Source organism: Hypanus sabinus, chromosome 12, assembly GCF_030144855.1.
Source record: "Hypanus sabinus isolate sHypSab1 chromosome 12, sHypSab1.hap1, whole genome shotgun sequence".
Taxonomy (NCBI): domain Eukaryota; kingdom Metazoa; phylum Chordata; class Chondrichthyes; order Myliobatiformes; family Dasyatidae; genus Hypanus; species Hypanus sabinus.
The window spans coordinates 3,792,927-3,814,609 of record NC_082717.1 but is presented as its reverse complement, the minus strand read 5'-3'; the positions used below and the strand labels follow the sequence as shown (position 1 = coordinate 3,814,609).

The 21,683-nt window shown below is 43.2% G+C and overlaps 1 protein-coding gene across 1 annotated transcript in view; it reads left to right on the top strand.

The window, feature by feature from the left end:
* LOC132402572 (immunoglobulin gamma-1 heavy chain-like) overlaps positions 1 to 21,683 on the top strand; it is a 63,413-nt gene that overhangs the window by 2,679 nt on the left and 39,051 nt on the right. Inside the window, exon 2 of the mRNA XM_059985456.1 lies at positions 20,759 to 21,121. Within this exon, the coding sequence (XP_059841439.1) occupies positions 20,759 to 21,121 (363 nt within the window). The remainder of the gene's footprint in view (positions 1 to 20,758; positions 21,122 to 21,683) is intronic.

Genomic DNA, 21,683 nt, shown 5'->3' with positions numbered 1-21,683 from the left:
CAGTACCCACTGCTTTTTGTTGAAAAATATGGGGTGACACAGTAGAGTAGTGGTTAGCACAATGCTTTACAGTTCCAGTGACCCAGGTTCAATTCCCGCAACTGCTTGTAAGGATTTTGTACATTCTTCCTATAATCTCTGAGTGCTCACGTTCTCCCACAGTCCAAACACATCCCGATTGGTAAAGTTAGTCTGACGTTGCCCATTTAGTCATGACGAAGGGTCGTGGCCCGAAAAGATGCTTCCTGGTCTGCAGTGTTCCACCAGCATTTTGTGTGTGCCGATTGGTCTTTGTAAACTGTCCCATGATTATGCTAGGATGAAATCGGTGGTTACTGTGCAGCATAGCTCAAAGGGTCGGAGAGGCCTATTCCACACTGTATGTCAATGAGCAAATGAACAAAGAACTATCCAAATCAAGTTCAGCACTTTGGAGTTAACTGCTCACTACTGGTCTGTAAAACCATCTGATACTCACTCAGAAAATCATTCTCCACAGCAGAATTGATAGTGTGTCTGAACAGTCTGTATGTAGATTAAAGTCACCCATTATCACTGTAGTACCCCTTCACATACTGTAATTTCCTGTAGTTGCTCTCCCTGACTGTATCTCTGTTGATTCGAGGTCTGGAGAGGATTCCCACCAACATTCCCAGGAATTTTCAATGTTCCCTCTGTTTCTTCATTCTATACTTCGATCTTCCAAAACAACATCCTTTCCCAAAACTCCTGTCAGAAAGCTCTCTTCAGCAAAGTGACCATAGAACATAGAACACTACAGCACAGTACAGGCCCTTCGGCCCACAGTTGTAGATGGAAGCTGGGGACCAGGGAAACCCTGTCCTTGTTCTGGGTGGAAGGAGAGGGGATGACAAGAGAAGTGTGGGACTTGGAACGGATACAGTTGAGAGCCTTGTTAGCAGTCATAGTGGAAAACCACCTTCGAGGGACTGGAAAATAAAGAAGCACTGATATGGAAGATGGCATCTTCGGGGCAGATGTGATAGAGACAGAGAGACTGGGAGAAGGGAATGGTGTCCCCAGAGGAATCAGAATGGGATGAAGAGTGGTCAGGTTAGCTGTGGAAGTCTGTGGGCTTCTTGTAGAACTGCTGACCCTCTCCTTGAAATGTGTACAGGGGAATTGAGGAAATGATTTATGTGTCGGAAATGGAGCAAGAGAACTTACGAGCAGGATTGAAATTGACAGTAAAGGTGATGAAATCTTTGCTGACATTGCCAGGAACCTGCAGGAAAGATTTCACCAGGTTCCACAGATGTGAGAACACAAACTCTGAGGTAACTTTAAAAGGTGGGTAAAGAAACGGGTGGGGGGGGGCTGATATCGGCAATATGTGTCAGGAGCCTCAACCTCAGGGGCCTCAACTTCTTTCAGGTATTTTAGTGACCAGATGCAGGAACGAGGAGTTGCATATATAAGCAAAATACTGCAGCTGCTGCAAACCTGAAAGAAAACCTACAACACTCCAAGCATTCAGCAGGTCGGAGAGCAACAGAGCGGAGAGAAACGGAGTTCATGGTTCACACAGAAAACCTGATGATGCTCACCCAGGTTTCAGATACCACTGAGTAAGGAGGGAACATTGGCAGTGCAATTTACAATGATCAATCAAGGGGCCAAAGCTACAGAAGGTGGAAATGGTTGAAGAAAAATCTCAAAATATGCAATAAAGTCAAATCACTATTTCATTAGTGTAGATGATAAACAACAATGGACCCACTGCAGCACACCATTAATCACAGGCCTCCAGTCTGAGAGACAACCATCAGTTACCACTCTCTGGCCTCCCTCGCTGAATGCCAAGCCGCGTTACCTTCTGGACCAGCCTTCCATGTAGGACTTTGTGGAATCCATGTGGACAATATCCACCACCTGTCCTTCATGCAGTTCCCTGGCTAATTTATAGAGCATCCCTTGCATGATATTTGGCATTCATCGGGCCTCCGACAGTTCACCTATGGCTAAGTATCTCTGCCAGGGCCTTTGCATTTGCTGTGCTAGTCTACCACAAGGTCCAAGAGGCAGGATCTCTCGGACGCCACCTTTCAGTACAACCCCCCATTCTGACGTGTCGTCCATGCCCTCCTCTGCTGTCAAAATAAGGCCAAACATTGGCATGAACAAGAGAAAATCTGCAGATGCTGGAAATCAAGGTAATACATACAAAATGCTGGGGGAACTCAGCAGGCCAGGCATCATCAATAGAAAAGAGCAGAGTCGACATTTCAGGCCAACAAACTTCATCAGGACTGGAAAAAGAGATGAGAAGGCAGAGTAAGAAGATGGGGGAGGAGAGAAGATGTACAAAGTAGGAGGTGAGAGGTGAAATCAGGAGAGGACGACGGGTGAAGTAGAGAGCTGGGAAGTCAATTGGTCAAAGAGATAAAGGGCTGGAGAAGGGAAAATCTAATAGGAAACCATGGAAGAAAGGGAAGGGAGAGGAGCACCAGAGGGAGGTGATAGGTGGGTAAGAAGGTAAGGTGAGAGAGTGGAATGGGAATGGTGAAGGGGGGAGGGGGTGAAATTATCAGAAGTTTGAGAAATCAATGTTCATGCCATCAGGTTGGAAGCTACCCAAGTGGAATATAAGGCTTTGCTCCTTCTACCTGAATATGGCCTCATCGCAGCAGTAACAGAGGCCATGGATTGACATGTCAGAATGGGAGTGGGAAGCAAAATGGGTGGTCACCGGGAGATCCTGCTTTTTCTGGCAGATAAAGCATCAGTGGCCAGTGAAGCAGTCTCCCAATCTATGTCAGGTCTCACTGATATACAGGAGGCCACACTGGGAGCACCAGATACTATAGATGACCCCAAAAGACTCATAAGTGAAGTGTCAACTCACCTGGAAGGTCTGCTTTTGGCTTTGATCAGTAGTGAGGGAGGAGGTGTAGAGGCATGAACGTTGATTTCTCCAACATCTGGTAATTTCTTATCCCATCTCCTTCTCACTTCTTCCATTCCCCATTCTGGTTACTTCATTCTCCTCCTCTCCTTGCCTGCCCATCACCTCCCACTGCTGCCCCTCCTCCTTTCCTTTCTTTCATGGTCCCCTGTCTTTTCCTACCAGATCTAGTCTTATTCAACCCTTTATTGGTACTACCTATCCCTTCCCAGACCCTTACCTCATCTCCTTGAAACCCCTCTTTACTGAGCTTTTTTGAGAATGTGACTCGTTCGCCCCTCACTTCGTGGCAAGGAACACCACCCCCTCAGGCCCTGTGTAATCAACTTTGGTCCCGCCAAATCAGTGAGGTTAGGATGTCTCGCCCACCCGAACCCTGGTTTATATGAATGCTGTGTCATTTGCTGCCCCACAGCAATCATCCGCCAGCAAAAAATAACAGATCTTACTCTGCACATAATTATAAAGAAGTATATTTATGAACGCTAACTTAACCAAAGAGTTAGTAATGAAAAGAAAGAGAAAGTAATAAAGGGCCAATGTAATGAAACATTCAAATGTGCACATAAGCTGGAGCTCATCTTGAAATTGTAACTCACACACTGGACCCTCGGCCTGTGTGAAAGCACACTCCACCTTTCAAATGTCACTCAAAATCCACCTTGAACAAACAGGCTCTCCCATGGAAGAATTGGTCCTTCCTCCTTGAACCAAGCACCTTGTACAAAAGGGACGACATCCTCAGCCACCTTCCCGCCTGCCTACTCCCAGCTCCCACCAAAAAGACCTCAACACACACCAGTGTCTGTCACAAAAACCTGTCCACCCAGCATTCCCCAGAACCTTCTCCCAATTCCACCATCCTGACTGGCTGACACCACATTCCTAAGTTGAACAACAAAGCCTCTTATCTCAGCTCAAACCCAACAGGCTGAAAGTAGAACAGGTTGTTCTTACAGTACTGCTAAATGAAATACCTGCAGCACGGCAGTAAAAATGTTAACCTGGGTGTTACACCCTTTCTCACTCACCTACCTTCCCCCTTCACCTGGTCACCCCCATCACCTGCCAGCTCATACTCCTTCTTCCCTCCCCACTTTCTTATTCCAGTCCTGACGAAGGGTGTCTGTCTGAAATATTAAGTTTATTCCCCTCCGTAGATGCTGCCTGACTTGCTGAATTCCTCCAGCATTTAGTGTGTGATGGCCGATATTCTACCAATATTTCTTCTAAGTCTCTCCAACAACATTGAAAAGAACATTGCTCCAGTTACCCAAATACGGAAAGCTCCCTTTTAACATTTATATTTCCTTAATGTTGTTATAGCTGAGGGTAGTAACGGGGAAAAGCTCCCAATATTATTAAATGCTCTCAATGATGTGCACCTCAAAGAACCTCTGACAACCAAGTCCAGCTCCAGTCCTTCATGTGTGACTTAGCTTCTAAGCTTGGTGGAACTGTTTCTACTGACAGGAGAAGGGGGAAGATGAGTTATTAGTGCCTTAAAGTCATTTGCTTTGGGCAGAAGGGGCTCGTCAGCTATGGTTGGCGGCTTATCTAGGAGAAGGAAAACTCTGATCTGAACCCTCCGCTGCCTTGCAGTTATACCTACTCATCGGGAAGGCTTTGGGAGTGAACTCCAGAGGAAAGATCCGGAGCTGGAGTATCTGAGGCAGGCCTGCGTTGAGTTCAGTGCTGACTGGTGTCAAACAGTATTAACCTCTGCCATTTGGGTTCATCAGATGTGTGGAGATGGGGAGTTTGCTGCATAGGCAACAGCTTTCTCTCCATATTGTACTGCCCTGACTTTCGTATCTGGACAGCTATGATGCAGCATCCATGGTCATTCCTGACAACGAGGGCCTCTCTCTCTCGTTTTCAAACCGGATTAAAATGGTGTTCCTGACAGCTTGAATAAACCGTCAGTAATGGATGTGTATGAGCAACAGGTCCAAGAGAGCCTTGTTGACAGGTGTAATGAGAAATGCCTTGTTCTGCTGAGACCAAATCGTGTTACTTTACAACTCCATTTATGCCCAATGAGTCTCCTTTCAGTGGTAAGAGGTGGATACAGATGAATGTAGATGAAACCTTTCCTATTACTCATTAGTAAATGTGAGCTGATAAATTGGAGCAGCATAAATCTCTCAGCAGTTAGCAAGTATTTAATGGATATATTGGGAACTGCTGAGACAATTGTCATTAGAGCAGAAAATGCCTGTATTTTATCAACAATATGTTGGAGAAAGTCCATAAGACAACCTTTGACACCCTGACTAATCAAGAACCTATCATCCTCAGCATTTAGTATACAATTGGAGTTTGTAAAATGTGTGCAGGATAGTTTTTTGCAGCAATACAGAGAAATACCAACTAGAGAAGGGGCAGTGTTGGATCTCCTGTTAGGGAATGAGATAGGTCAGGTGACGGAGGTATGTGTTGGGGAGCACTTCGGGTCCAGTGATCACAATACCATTAGTTTCAATATAATTATGGAGAAGGATAGGACTGGACCCAGGGTTGAGATTTTTGATTGGAGAAAGGCTAACTTTGAGGAGATATGAAAGGATTTAGGAGGAGTGGATAGGGACAATTTGTTTTATGGGAAGGATGTAATAGAGAAATGGAGGTCATTTAAAGATGAAATTTTGAGGGTACAGAATCTTTATGTTCCTGTTAGGTTGAAAGGAAAGGTTAAAAGTTTGAGAGCGGCATGGTTTTCAAGGGATATTGGAAACTTGGTTCGGAAAAAGAGGGAGACCTACAATAAGTATAGGTAGCATGGAGTAAATGAGGGGCTCGAGGAATATAAAAAGAATCTTAAGAAAGAAATTAGAAAAGCTAAAAGAAGATATCAGGTTGCTTTGGCAAGTAAGGCGAAAATAAATCTGAAGGGTTTCTACAGTTATATTAATAACAAAAGGATAGTGAGGGATAAAATTGATCCCTTAGAGAATCAGAGTGGACAGCTATGTGTGGAGCCAAAAGAGATGGGGGAGATTTTGAACAATTTCTTTTCTTCGGTATTCACTAAAGAGAAGGATATTGAATTGTGTAAGGTAAGGGAAACAAGTAGGGAAGTTATGGAAACTATGACGGTTAAAGAGGAGGAAGTACTGGCACTTTTAAGGAATATAAAAGTGGATAAATCTCAGGATCCTGACAGGATATTCCCTAGGACCTTGAGGGAAGTTAGTGTAGAAATAGCAGGGGCTCTGACAGAAATATTTCAAATGTCATTAGAAACGGGGATGGTGCCAGAGGATTGGCGTATTGCTCACGGGGTTCCATTGTTTAAAAAGGGTTCTAAGAGTATACATAGCAATCATAGGCCTGTAAGTTTGACATCAGTGGTGGGTAAATTAAAGGAAAGAATTCTTAGAGATGGTATATATAATTATCTGGATAGACAGGGTCTGATTAGGAACAGTCAACATGGATTTGTGAGTGGAAGGTTACGTTTGACAAATGTTATTGAATTTTTTGAAGAGGTTACGAGGAAAGTTGACGAAGGTAAAGCAGTGGATGTTGTCTATATGGACTTCAGTAAGGCCTTTGACAAGGTTCCGCAAGGAAGGTTAGTTAGGAAGGTTCAATCATTAGGTATTAATATTGAAGTAGTATTATAGATTTAACAGTGGCTAGATGGGAGATGCCAGAGAGTAGCGGTGGAGATAACTGTTTGTCAGGTTGGAGGCCGGTGACTAGTGGTGTGCCTCAGGGATCTGAACTGGGTCCAATGTTGTTTGTCATATACATTAATGATCTGGATGATGGGGTGGTAAATTGGATTAGTAAGTATGCAGATGATACTAAGGTAGGTGGTGTTGTGGATAATGAAGTAGGTTTTCAAAGCTTGCAGAGAGATTTAGGCCAGTTAGAAGAGTGGGCTGAACGATGGCGGAGTTTAATGCTGATAAATGTGAGGTGCTACATTTTGGTAGGAATAATCTAAATAGGAAATGCTTCATATATGGTAGGGCATTGAAGAATGCAGTAGAACAGTGATCTAGGAATAATGGTGCATAGTTCCCTGAAGGTGGAATCTCATGTGGATAGGATGGCGAAGAAAGCTTTTGGTATGCTGGCATTTATAAATCAGAGCATTGAGTATAGGAGTTGGGATGTAATGTTAAAATTGCACAAGGCATTAGTCAGGCCGAATTTGGAGTATTGTGTACAGTTCTGGTCACCGAATTATAGGAAAGATGTCAACAAAATAGAGAGAGTACAGAGAAGATTTACCAGAATGTTACCTGGGTTTCAGCACCTAAGTTACAGGGAAAGGCTGAACAAGTTAGGTCTTTATTCTTTGGTGCGTTGAAGGTTGAGGGGGGATTTGATAGAGGTATTTAAAATAATGAGGAGGATAGATCGAGTTGACGTGGATGATCTCTTTTTCCATTGAGAGTGGGGGAGATTCAAACAAGAGGACATGATTTGAGAGTTAGGGGGCAAAAGTTTAAGGGTAACATGAGGGGGAATTTCTTTACTCGGAGAGTGGTAGCTGTGTGGAACGAGCTTCCAGTAGAAGTGGTAGAGGCAGGTTCGGTATTATCATTTAAAGTAACATTGGATAGGTATATGGACAGGAAAGGAATGGAGGGTTATGGACTGAGTGCAGGTCAGTGAGACTAGGTGAGTGTAAGCGTCAGCATGGACTAGAAGGGCCAAGATGGCCTGTTTCCGTGCTGTAATTGTTATATGGTTATATGGTTATAATTGACCAATGGCATTTGTCATCTGGCTATTAAGCAGACCATAAGACATAGGAGCTGATTAGGTCATTGGGTCCAGTGAGTCTGCTCCGTCAATCCATTTTGGCTCATTTATTATCCCTCTCAACCCTATTCTCCTGCCTTCTCCCCGTAACCTTTGATGACCTTATCAAAGAGCCTATCAACCTCTGCTTTGATCTGTACAGCCATCTGTGGCAATGAATTTCACAGATTCACCAACCTCTGGCTAAAGGAATCCCTCAACATGTCTGTTCTAAGCTTACATCTGACTAATCTGAGGCTCTGCCCTCTGGTCCAAGACTTCCACACTTTCGGATTCATTAAGAAAGGACAGACCGCAGGTGCTGGTTATCTGCAGTGACGAAACAATTTTCTGGATGAACTCAGTGATTGAGCAGCATGCGTGGGGAAATTGTCTACACTTCAGGTTGAAACCCTGCATCCAGACTCAGTTCGCTTGACTCTGGGGTAAATTCATCATCTACATTTCCAATTGAAAAACTGCATCCAGCCTGAGCTCCGTTGACTCAGGGGTTGCATCTCGGAGCAGAGGGCGCAGACTCAGAATAGAGGGATGTCCCTTTAGAACAGAGATGAGAAGGAATTTCTTTGCCCAGAGGGTAGCGAATCTAGGCAGAATAATATTTTGGCATGGGCTAGATGGGCTGAAAGACCTGTTTCTGTGCTGTAGTTCTCTATGACCCTAAAGATGGAACAGTTTCTTAACTTGGATGATCAGCCCTGACCTTTCTAAATGGCACAGCAGACTCAACAGATTGAATGGCCCCCTCCAGTTCCTGGGTTTCATGCATTGTTACAGAGGTATTTTACCGTCAGATTCTGACATGCAGTAAGGAAGGCACAGAAAATCCACAGACGCCTTTGTGACACCAGGGACATGTGGCGTATGTGACTCTGCTGATTCACGACTGCACTGCCAGATCCAGCTCAAACCATATCATCAAGTTCGCTGATGATACTACAGTGGTTGGCCTCATTAGCAACAATGATGAGTTGGCATACCAAGAGGAGCTGGAGAGGCGTGAGAACAACAACTTGAGTCTCAATGTGAACAAGACAAAAGAGGTGACTGTGGACTTCAGAAGGGCGCAGGAAGACCACTCTCCACTGCACATCAATGGCTCTATTGCGGAGAGGATGAAGAGCAGAAAGTTTCTTAATGCACATATGATGGACAATCTAACCTGGACCCACAGCACCTCCTCAAGAAGGCATAATGGTACTTACAGGAGATTGAGGCAGATAATTAGATCTGGCATGGGTCCATTTAGGCATCTTTAACTAAGCAACACATGCAAAATGCAGGAGGAACTCAGCAGGTTAGGCAGCATCTATAAAAATGAAGGTTATAGGTGAAGTTAGGTGGGTGAGAAAGGTATAGGGCTGGAGAAGAAGAAATCTAATATGAGAGGGGAATGGACCACAGAAGAAAGGGAAGGAAGAGGGGACCCAGGGAGAAGTGATAAGCAGGTGAGAAGATGTAAGTCGCCAGAGTGGGGAATAGAGGATGAGAGGAGAGAGGCAGGAAAGAATTACCAGAAGGAGAAATCAATGTTCATGCCATCAGGTTGGAGGTCACCCAGATGGAATATAGGGTGTGTCTCCTCCACCCTGAGAGTGGCCTCATCTTGGCACAAGAGGAAGCCATGAACTGACATTGGAATGGGAACAGGAATCAGCATTAAAATGGGAAGTTCCACTGTTGTTGGATGGAGCAGAAGTGTTTGACGAAGCGGTCCCCCAGTTGACGATGGGTCTCACCAATGTAGAGGAGACAGCTTCGAGACACAACAGATAACTCCAGCAGATTTGCTTCACCTGGAAGAACTGATTGGGGTACTACATGGAGATGAGGGAGCAGGTGAATGGGGAGGTGTAACACTTGGTCCACTTGTAGAGACATCAGCTTCCATCCAGCCTCTGTCACTGTTAAGGTGGTGGGAAGATGTGAGGAGCATGGGTGAGGGCAGCATCAATGGTGGAGGGAGGGAAATGCAGTTCTTTGAAGAAGGAGAACATCTCTAATGTCCTGAAGCAGAAAGCCACATCTTGGGGAAAGGGAATAGCATTTTAACAGGAGATAGTGCAGTCAAGATAACCATAGAAATCAGTAGGTTTATAACATTTTGCCTCCGGAGATATGACAGAGAGATTGAGAAAGGGAGGGGACTTTAAGGGCAAGATGGAAGTTAGAGGCAACATTGATAGAAATCAAATGGCTCAGCATTGGTGCATGAGGCAGCACCAGTACATTTGTCACTGGGGTGTATTACCAGGGAACGATCAGAACAGGCACTGTTTTATGGAACCAAAGAAGGCATACCTGAGGCCCATACAGGTGCCCAAGGATACCCTTTGAGTTTGGAGAAAGTGGGAGGAGCCAAAGGAAAAATTATTGAGGGTCAGAAACAGTTCTGCCAGATGGAGGAGGGTGATTACAGAGGGAAATTGGTTGATTCATTAGTCAAGAAAGAAGCAGAGATTTTGAGGCCTTCATGATTAGGGATAGTAGTGTATAGGGATTAAACGTCCATGGTGAAAATGAGGCTGTTGGGGCCAGGGAATTGAAAGATGCTGATGAGATCACGGGCATGACAAGTGTCCCAGATGTAGATCATAAGACCATAAGACCGTAAAACATTGCAGCAGAATTAAGCCATTTGTCCCATCGAGTCTGCTCTGCTATTCAATCATGACTGATCCTTTTTTCCACTTCCTCATCCCCAATCCCCAGCCTTCTCCCTGCAATCTTTGATGCCATGGCCAATCAAAAACCTATCAATCTCCGACTTAAATACACCCAACAACTCGGCCTCCGCAGCTGCCCATGGTAACAAATATCACAAATACAACACTCTCTGGCTAAAGAAATTTCTCCACATCTCTGTTTTAAATGGATGCCCCTCTATCCTGAGGCTGAGCCCTCTTCTCTTTGACCCTCCCACCATGGGAAACATCCTTTCCACATCTACTCTGTCTAGGCCTTTCAACATTCAAAAGGTTTCAATTAGATCCCTCACCCCCATCCTCCTAAATTCCAGTGAGTATAGACCCAGAGCCATCAAATGTTACTTGTCTGATATCACTGTCATTTCCAGAATCATCCTTGTGAATTTCCTCTGAACCCTCTCCAATATGGGCACACCTTTTCTCAGATGAGGGTCCTGAAACAGTTCACAATACTCAAGGTGAGGCCTCACCACTGCCTTGCAAAGCCTCAGCATCACATCCCTGCCTTTGTATTCTAGACCTCTTGAAATGAATGCTCACATTCCATTTGCCTTCCTCACCACCGACTCAACATGCAAGTTAATCTTCAGGGTGTTCTGTATAAGGACTCCCATGTTCCTTTGCATCTGAGATTTTTGGATTTTCTTCCTGTTTTGAAAATAGTCTGCACACTTATTTCCAATACCAAAGTGCATGCATTTTCCAATATTATGTTTCATTTGCCACACTCTTTGCCCATTCTCCTAATCTGTCTAAGTCCTTCTGCAGCTTTCCTGTTTTTTCCTCACTTCCTACCCCTCCACAAATTTTTGTATCATCTGTAATTTCGGCAACAAAGCTAACTATTCCATGCTCTAAACCATTTATATACAGCATAAGAAGAAGTGGTCCCAACACCAACCCCTGCGGAATACCACCAGTCACTGGCAGCCAACTGAAAGGATCCTTTTATTCCCACTCACTATCTCCTACCAATCAGCCAATGCTCTAACCATGTTAGTAACTTTCCTGTAATACCATGGGCTCTTAACTTGGTAAGCCAAGTGTGGCACCTTGTCAAAGGCCTTCTGGAAGTCCAAATAAACAACATCCTCTGCATCCACTTTAACTTGTAATCTCCTCAAAGAATTCCAAAAAGTTTGTTAAGCAAAATTTTCCCTGAAGGAAAACAAGCTGACTTTGTCCTATCTTGTCCTGTGTCACAAAGTACTCCATCACCTCATCCTTAACAATTGACTCCCAACCACTGAGGTCAGGCTCACTGGTCTATAATTTCCTTTCTGCTGCCTCTCTCCTTTTGTAAAGAGTGGAGGGACATTTGCAATTTTCCAGTTCTCCAGAACCATGCAAGAGTCCAATGATTCTTGAAAGATCATTACTAATGCCACCATAATCTCTACCGCTTCCTCTTTCAGAACCCTAGGGTGCAGTTCATCTGGTTTAGGTGATTTATGTACCTTTAGGTCTTTCAGTTTTTTGAGAATCTTCTCTCTTGTAATAGTAACTGCACCCACTTCTTTTCCGTCACACCCTTCAACATCTGGCACACTGCTAGAGTCTCCCACAGTGAAGACTGATGCAAAGTACTCATTTAGTTCATCTGCCATATCCTTGTCCCACATTATTATTTTTCCAGCCTCATTTTCTAGTGGTCATATATCCACTCTCAACTCCATTTTATATACCTGAAAAACCTTTTTCTATACACCTTGATATTGTTTGCTAGCTTGCTTTCATATTTCATCTTTTCCCTCCTAATGATTCTTTTAGTTGCTTTCTATAGGTTTTCAAAAGCTTTCCAGTCTTCCGGCAAATTTTTGCTTTATTGTATGCCCTCTCTTTTGTTTTTACATTAGCTTTGACTTCCCTTGTCAGCCACGGTTGTGCTATTCTGCCATTTGAGGTTTTTTTTGGTTTTTGGAATACATCTATCCTACAACTTCCTTATTTTACCCAGAAACTCAAGCCATTGCTGCTCTGCCATTGGCATCCCTGCCAGTGTTCCCTTCCAATTTACTTTGGCCAACTCCTCTCTCACACCATGTTATTTCAATCACTCCACTGAAATGCTGCTACATCAGACTTTACTTAGAACCATGGAACCATAAACATTACAACACAGAAGCAGGCCCTTCGGCCCTTCTTGGCTGTGTCAAACCGTTTTTCTGCCTAGTCCCACTGACCTGTACATGGACCATATCCCTCAATACCCCTCTCATCCATCTACCTGTCCAAGTTTTTCTTAAATGTTAAAAGTGAGCCCACATTTACCACTTCATCTGGCAGCTTATTCCACACTCCCCCCAGTCTTTGTGTATAGAAACTACCTCCCTAATGTTCCCTTTAAACTTTTCCCCCTTCACCCTTAACCCATGTCTTCTGTTTTTTTTCCTCCCCTGGCCTCAGTGGAAAAAGCCTGTTTGCATTCACTCCATCTATATCCAGCATAATTTTATACACCTCTATCAAATCTCCCCTCATTCTTCTACACTCCAGGGAATAAAGTCCTAAACTATTCAACCTTTCTCTGTAACTCTGTTTCACAAGTCCCGGCAACATCCTTGTAAACCTTCTCTGCATTCTTTCAACCTTATCAATGTCCTTTCTGTAATTAGGTGACCAAAACTGCTCTCAATACTCCAAATTCGACCTCACCAATGTCTTATACAACCTCACCATAACATTCCAACTCTTATGCATAATACTTTAATTTATAAAGGCCAATGTACCAAAAGCTCTCTTTATAACCCTATCTACTTGTGACACCACTTTTAGGGAATTATGTATCTGTACTCCCAGATAACTCTGTTCTATTGCACTCCTCAGTGTCCTACCATTTACCTTGTATGTTCTACCTTTGTTTGTCCTTCTGAAGTGCAAAGTGCAAAGTACTCTTTCTCCCTATCAAGTTTCAAGTTGAACTCACTCGTATTGTGATCACTAACTCCTAAGGGTTCTTTTACCTTAAGCTCCCGAATCACCTCTGGTTCATTATATAACACACAATTCAGAAAAGCTGGTCCCCTAGTAGGCTTAACACCAAATTCCCCTAAAAAGCCATCTCATAGGCATTCAACAAATTCACTTCTCTTGCAATCTATTACCAATCGTATTTTACCAAACTCCATGCATGTTAAAATCTCCCATGACTATCATAACATTGCCTTTTTGACATGCATTTTCTATTTCCTGATGTAAACTGTGGTCCACATCCCAGTGGCTGCTTGGAGGCCGATATATAACTTTTTTGGGGGTCCTTTTACCCTTGCAGTTTCTTAATCCAACTCAGAAGGATTCAACATCTTCCGATCCCATGTCACATCTTTACCAGCAGAGCCATGCCCCACCCCCTTCCTATCCCTCCAATGCAATGTGTAACCTTGGATATTCAGCTCCCAGCTACAACTATCCTTCAGCCACGATTTAGTGATGGCCAAAACATGATACCTGACAATCTGTCATAGTGCAACAAGATCATCCACCTTATTTCTTGTACTCCGTCATTGAGATATAACTCTTTGAGTACTGTATTTGCTAGCCTTTTTGATTCTGCACTGATACTCACCCTGCTGGCTGCAATTTTGTCCTATCACATGCCTGCCCTTCCTGACAGTCTGATTGTACTATCTTTGCGTTTTTACCATCCAACCTGTGCTGGGTTCCTTCACTCTGGTTCCCATCCCCCTGCTTCCCCAACAGATCTGACAAACCTGCATGCAAGAATCTCTGTCACCCTCAGGTTCAGGTACAACCCGTCCCTTTTGTACCTATCCCAGAATCCCAATGATCCAAGAAGCTGAAGCCCTGCCTCCTGCACCAGCTTCTCAGCCACGCATTAATCTGCCAGATCATCCTGTTTCTACCCTCACTGGTGTGAGGCACAGGTAGCAATCCAGAAATTACTGCCTGGATGTCCTCCTTCTCAGCTTTCCACCTTGCTGTATAAGTTCTATCTCCAGGACCTCTGTTTTTCCTTCCTCTGTCATTGGTACCAATCTGTACCAAGACATCTGGCAGCTGTCCCTCCCCTTCCAGAATGCTATGGACACCACCTCAGACATCCCTGACCCTGGCACCTGGGCGGCAACATACCATCCAGGAGTCCCGTGCACGTCCACAGAATTTCCTGTCTGTTCCTCCTCTGATTATCCCTAACAATGCTGCATCCCTCTTTCCCTTCTGCACCATGGACCCATGTTCAGTGTCAGTAACCTGGTCTCCATGGCATTCCCCTGGGAGGTCAACTCCCACAACAGCATCCAAAACAGAATGCATTATTGAGGGGAATGGCCACAGGGGTGCTCTGTGCTGACAGACTATGAGGGTTGATTGTTCATGGCCTAATGCAGAAGGAATCAATTTTAGAAAACCTAGCACATTTATTTTTCAATGTAGTTCCCTCCTACATTTACACACTTAGCCCAGCGGTCATGGAGCATACGGATCTTGAACCTCCAGAAAGTGTCCACATCAGGGGTGATTGATAAGTTTGTGGCCTAAGCTAGAAGGAGATGAGTTGTACAGCTCTCATTGCATACACGTGCAGTTCAACTCTTTGAGTGATTATACGGAAAGTTTGAAGTTAATAACTCATCTCTTTCTACCTTAGGCCACAAACATAGCAATCACCCTGATGAGTTATTCACCAAACTTTCTGCATTATCACTCAAAGAGTTGAACTGCATGTGCATGTAATGAGAGCGTCTACCTTAGGCCACAAACTTATCAATCACCCCTGCTGTGGACACTTTCTTGATGTCCAAGATCTGTATGCTCCATGACTGCTGGACTAAGTGTGTAAATGTAGGAGGGGACCATGTTGAAAAATAAATTTGCTAGGTTTTCTAAAACTGACTCCTTCTACCTTGGGCCACAAACTTATCAATCACCCCTTGTATTCACATTTCCATTTCTCCTGACAGTCATACATCTAATTGCCTCCTGCAACTTAGGGTGACTGTAGTTCTGATCGATTATCTCCTCACTCTTCAGAGTTCTTTGGAGTTGATGAGGTCAATGATGGTGTTGGAGTCTGCTTTCTGATGGTCCAGAGAGGTGGTGTCTTCAAGGGGTAGATATGAGGAGGTGTCCTTAACTCAGCCCTACTCCAATCTGACATTTCAATTTGCTTAAAGAAATCACAATCATCCTGGTACCTCAGAAAAGTAAGGTAATGTGTCAGCCTGTGGCTCTGATATCCACCATCATGAACTGCTTGTAGAGGCTGGTCATTACACATATCAGCTCCACTATCCCAGATAAACTCAAGCACTGCAACTACCGTCAAAAGAAGTCCACAGCCAATACCCTCTCCAGAACATCTGGTAATAGACATCTACATCTGTCTGACTACAGGTGCACCTTCAATACCATCATCCCAAAGTTCAAGGTTCAAAGATCAAAGTAAATGAATTTAGTGTAGAAATAGCAGGGGCTCTGACAGAAATATTTCAAATGTCATTAGAAACGGGGATGGTGCCGGAGGATTGGTATATTGTTCATGTGGTTCCATTGTTTAAAAAGGGTTCTAAGAGTAAACCTAACAATTATTGGCCTATAAGTTTGATGTAAATTAATGGAAACTATTCTTGGAGATGGTATATATAATTATCTGGATAGACAGGGTCCGATTAGGAACAGTCAACATGGATTTGTGCGTGGAAGGTCATATTTGACAAATCTTATTGAATTTTTTGAACCAGTTACTAGGAAAGTTGATGAGGTTAAAGCAGTGGATGTTGTCTATATGGACTTCAGTAAGGCCTTTGACAAGGTTCCACACGGAAGGTTAGTTAGGAAGGTTCAATCGTTAGGTATTAATATTGCAGTAGTAAAATTGATTCAACAGTGGTTGGATGGGAGATGCCAGAGAGTAGTGGTGGAGATAACTGTTTGTCAGGTTGGAGGCCGGTGACTAGTGGTGTGCCTCAGGGATCTGTACTGGGTCCAATGTTGTTTGTCATATACATTAATGATCTGGATGATGGGGTGGTAAATTGGATTAGTACGTATGCTGATGATACTAAGATAAGTGGCGATGTGGATAATGAAGTAGGTTTTCAAGGCTTGCAGAGAGATTTAGGCCAGTTAGAAGAGTGGGCTGAACGATGGCAGATGGAGTTTAATGCTGGTAAGTGTGAGGTGCTACATTTTGGTAGGAATAATCAAAATAGGACATAAATGGTAGGGCATTGAGGAATGCAATAGAACAGAGTGATCTAGGAATAATGGTGCATAGTTCCCTGAAGGTGGAATCTCATGTGGATAGGGTGGTGAAGAAAGCTTTTGGTATGCTGGCCTTTATAAATCAGAGCATTGAGTATAGGAGTTGGGATGTAATGTTAAAATTGTACAAGGCATTGGTAAGGCCAAATTTGGAGTATTGTGTACAGTTCTGGTCACCGAATTATAGGAAAGATGTCAACAAAATAGAGAGAGTACAGAGGAGATTTACTGGAATGTTACCTGGGTGTCAGCACCTAAGTTACAGGGAAAGGCTGAATAAGTTAGGTCTTTATTCTTTGGAGCGTAGAAGGTTGAGGGGGGATTTGATTGAGGTATTTAAAATAATGAGGGGGATAGATAGAGTTGACATTTTCTATTTTTCTATTGAAAGTAGGGGAGATTCAAACAAAAGGACATGAGTTGAGATTTAGGGGACATAAGTTTAGGGGTAATTCGAGGGGGAGCTTCTTTACTCAGAGAGTGGTAGCTGTGTGGAACGAGCTTCCAATAGAAGTGGTAGAGACAGGTTTGATATTGTCATTTAAAGTAAAATTGGATCGGTATATGGACAGGAAAAAAATGGAGGGTTATGGGCTGAATGCAGGTCAGTGGGACTAGGTGAGAATAAGTGTTCAGCATGGACTAGAAGGGCCGAGATGGCCTGTTTCCGTGCTGTAATTGTTATATGGTTATCAAAGTGCATACATGTCACCATATACAACCCCAAGATTCATTTTCCTGGGGCATAATCCAATAACCATAATAGAATCAATGAATGCAGTAGCAGTAGATGGAGTGTATATGGATTTCAGCAAGGCATTTGATAAGGTACCCCATGCAAGGCTTATTGAGAAAGTAAGGAGGCATGGGATCCAAAGGGATATTGCTTTGTGGATCCAGAACCAGCTTGTCCACAGAAGGCAAAGAGTGGTTGTAGACAGGTCACATTCTGCATGGAGTTCGGTGACTAGTGGAGTGCCTCAGGGATCTGTTCTGGGACCCCTACTCTTTGTGATTTTTATAAATGACCTGGATGAAGAAGTGGAGGGATGGATTAGTAAGTTTGCTGATGACACAAAGGTTGGAGGTGTTGTGGATAGTGTGGAGGGCTGTCAGAGGTTAGAGTGGGACATTGATAGGATGCAAAACTGTGCTGAGAAGTGGCAGATGGAGTTCAACTCAGATAAGTGTGAAGTGGTTCAATTTGGTAGGTCAAATATGATGGCAGAATATAGTATTAATGGTAAGCCTCTTGGCAATGTGGAGGATCAGAGGGATCTGTGGGTCCGAGTCGATAGGACACTCAAAGCCACTGCACAGGTAAACTCTGTGGTTGAGAAAACATACGATGCATTGGCCTTCATCAGTCATGGAATTGAGTTTAAAAACCGAGAGGTAATGTTGCAGCTATGGAAACCATAGAAAGGGTGCAGAGGAGATTTACAAGGATGTTGCCTGGATTAGGGAGTATGCCTTATGAAAATAGGTTGAGTGAACTCAGCTTTTTTTCCTTGGAGCGATGGAGAATGAGAAGTTGTGTATAAGATGATGAGAGCCATTGATCGTGTGGATAGTCAGAGGCATTTCCCCAGGGCTGAAATGGCTAGTGCAAGAGGGCACAGGTTTAAGGTGCTGGGGATTAGGTACAGAGGAGATGTCAGGAGTATGCGTTCTATGCAGAGAGTGGTGGAATAGGTGGAATAGGTGGTGGAGGCAGATATAATAGGGTCTTTTAAGAGACTGCTGCACAGGTATATGGACCTCAGGAAAATAGAGGGTTATAGGTAATCCTAAGTAATTTCTAAGGTAGGGACATGTTCAGCACAGCTTTGTGGGTTGAAGGGCCTGTATTGTGCTATAGGTTTTCTATGTTTCAATGAATGACCACACCACCAATGTGGTGTACAACCAGTGTGTAACAGACAACAAACTATTGAAGTACAAAAAAAGAAAATAAGTAATAATAGTGATAATAATTTCTAAAGTTATTAACATGAACATTGGACTAGATAATTATGGAATATTAAACATAAAGAGAGCTATAAGCGAGCTGATGAAATATAAAACTTCGCAGCAGGATACAATACAACTGATGGATGGATATAAATACATCAACAAGCAAAGAAAGTAAATCAGAGTGTGATAAAGGGAAGTTTTTCAAAAAATTTACTTCAAGGCTTAAGAAACTCTACCAAGCAGAGCTCAACAGTAAAAATATAAAAAATACAATAAACACTTTTGTTATACCCATATTAATGTATTCTTTTGACATAATATCTTGGTCTGAAACCAGTATGGAAAACTTATAAAGAAAAATGACAAATTTTGATAACAATGTGTACACTCAAACATGCTTAGATCTACACTTTTGAGGACAAGAGGAATAACAGACATAAAAAGTTTACTCAACAATCAGATAAAACTTATGAGGATATATTTCCATCAATGAAAAAAGGAATCAGCATGCCACATGAGCATCTGCAATTCTGATTCACTAAACTTCAATGAAAGCACAGCCCAGGAAAATGAAGAAATTATCACTATAGAAGAAAAAGTTAACAAATGGAAGAGCATGGCCCTCCGCGGAGAACATCCCCAGGAACTGAGCAGACTAGATGCTGACAAGGAAGTGTCGAACACCTGGCTCAGAGTTGGAGAAGTCTTCCCAGAAACAGAAGGGTTCCTTGTGACAATACAGGACCAGGTGGTTCACAAAAATTATCAAAAATGCATCATAAAGGATCAACACATTCAAGATGATAAATGTAGAAAATTCCAAGAGAAGCCAGAAAAAATCCAGCTCATGACAGGACCCCGCAGTAATTTAACTGAATCTGACTACATCCAGACACAATCAAGTGGCCAACATCATTCAATAAAATCTTGTTTTAAAAAAAACTTGTATTAAAAAGCACGCATAAAAGACACCATACTTTAGTAAAAGCAGCCAGTTTCAGCTTGAACTCCAGTTACAAATTTGTAGAAGACACTACCGTAGTGGGCTGGATCTCAGACAATGACAAGACAGAAGACAGGAAGTATGTTCAGAGCTCAATGGCATTGGGTCAAGACAAAAACCTTCTCTCAGGGTACAAAACTAAACAGCTGGTCATCAAAGAAGAAAGTGGAGTGTACAACCCCATATGAATCAGTGGCACTGAGGTGAAGATGGTGGTGTGTTCCACATTCCAAGAGGCTTGCTTGCCTGGACCAGCCATGTAGATGTTATGGTGAAGAAGACACACAATCATACAGTCATAGAGAAGTACAGCTCTGAAACAGGCCCTTCAACCCATTTAGTCCATGCTGAAACCATTTAAATTGCCTGTTCTGACACACTACACCGATCTACAGCGGGACAACAGCCCTCCATACCACCGCTATCCATGTACCTGGCTCAGCCTCAGCTCTATCATAACATCAACATAACTTCCACATCGAGTCGATGCTGAAACCATTTAAACTACCTACTCCCATTACTCACACTGGCACAATAGCCCTTCATACCACAACTGTCCATGAACCTATCCAAACTTCTCTTAAGTGTTGAAATCAAGCTCACATGAATCACTTGTGCTGGCAGCTCACTCCACATTCTCACCACCCTCTGAGTGAAGAAGTTTCCCCTCATGTTACTTTAAATTTTACACCTTTCACCCTTAACCCATGCCCTCTGGTTATAGTCGTACCCAACCCTAGTGGAAAAAGCCCGCTTATATTTACGCTAAATATACCCTCATAATTTTGTATATCTCCTCCCAATCTCAAATTTCCTCCCAATCTTCTACATTCTAAAGAATACAGTCCTAACCTATTCAATCCTTCCTTATAATTGAGGTTCTCCAGACCCAGCAACATCCTTTTAAATTTTCTCTGTGCACTTTCAACCTTTTTTACATACTCAATATTTTGAAATTTGTGCTGGCTGCAACAACCATGGATTGTTGGTCGGTTCAGAACGAAGTGAAAGAACTGAACAAAGGATGGAAAGAACCAGACTGCAAACTGATATCAATGTGCAAAATATTTGTTAATATGGTGCCTTTGGTTTCAAATCACTATGATTGTTTTTGTGGTTCTTTATCTGCCCTGACCTTCAGCTGTTTACTGCCCACAGGTGTAAATGCAGAGACAGACCTGATCCAATCACCAGGAGTTGTGAAGGTGCGTGAAGATGGAACGGTGCAGATACAGTGTGTCCTGAAGAGTGACCATGCGGATTACACTGTGGATAAATACGATGTATTCTGGTACAACTCACGCAATAAACTGACAGCTGAAGGAGCCATCCTTAGTCTTTACGTTAATGGCCACGTTCACAGATCAAAGGGCTTCTCTGATCGATTTCAGCTTTCCAGGAATGTCACCACCAACAGCTACTCACTGACCATCAGCAACGTGAGGATCACCGACTCTAAACTTTACATCTGTGGCATTTGGGGCTCGATCTTTGGAAAGGGAACCCAGCTGAACGTGACCAGTGAGTACTTCATGTTGGTTCTGTTTTCCAATCACGTCTCTGTACAAATAACAATAACACCATGTTTTTAGTTTTATAGAAATGCCTGCTATTATTAGTTTCTGCTGCAGTATAAAGAGTAGGACAAACTGATTTTTTAACTGAACAGAGAGCATTTCTCTTCACTGGCTCCTGGGTTCAGGGGTAATCAGGTTAAAAGGATAAATACTGCTATTACCAGTGATGTCCTTGTCTGTGAATAGATGAATAGACTATAGACAATAGACAGTAGGTGCAGGAGTAGGCCATTTGGCCCTTCTAGCCAGCACCACCATTCACTGTGATCATGGCTGATCATACACAATCAGTACCCCGTTCTTGCCCTCTCCCCATATCCCTTGACCCCGCTATCTATAAGAGCTCTATCTTATTCTCTCTTGAATGCATCCAGAGACTTGGCCTCCACTGCCTTCTGGGGCAGAGCATTCCACATATCCACCGCTCTCTGGGTGAAAAAGTTTTTCTGCATCTCTGTTCTAAATGGCCTACGCCTTATTCTTAAACTGTGGCCTCTAGTTCTGGA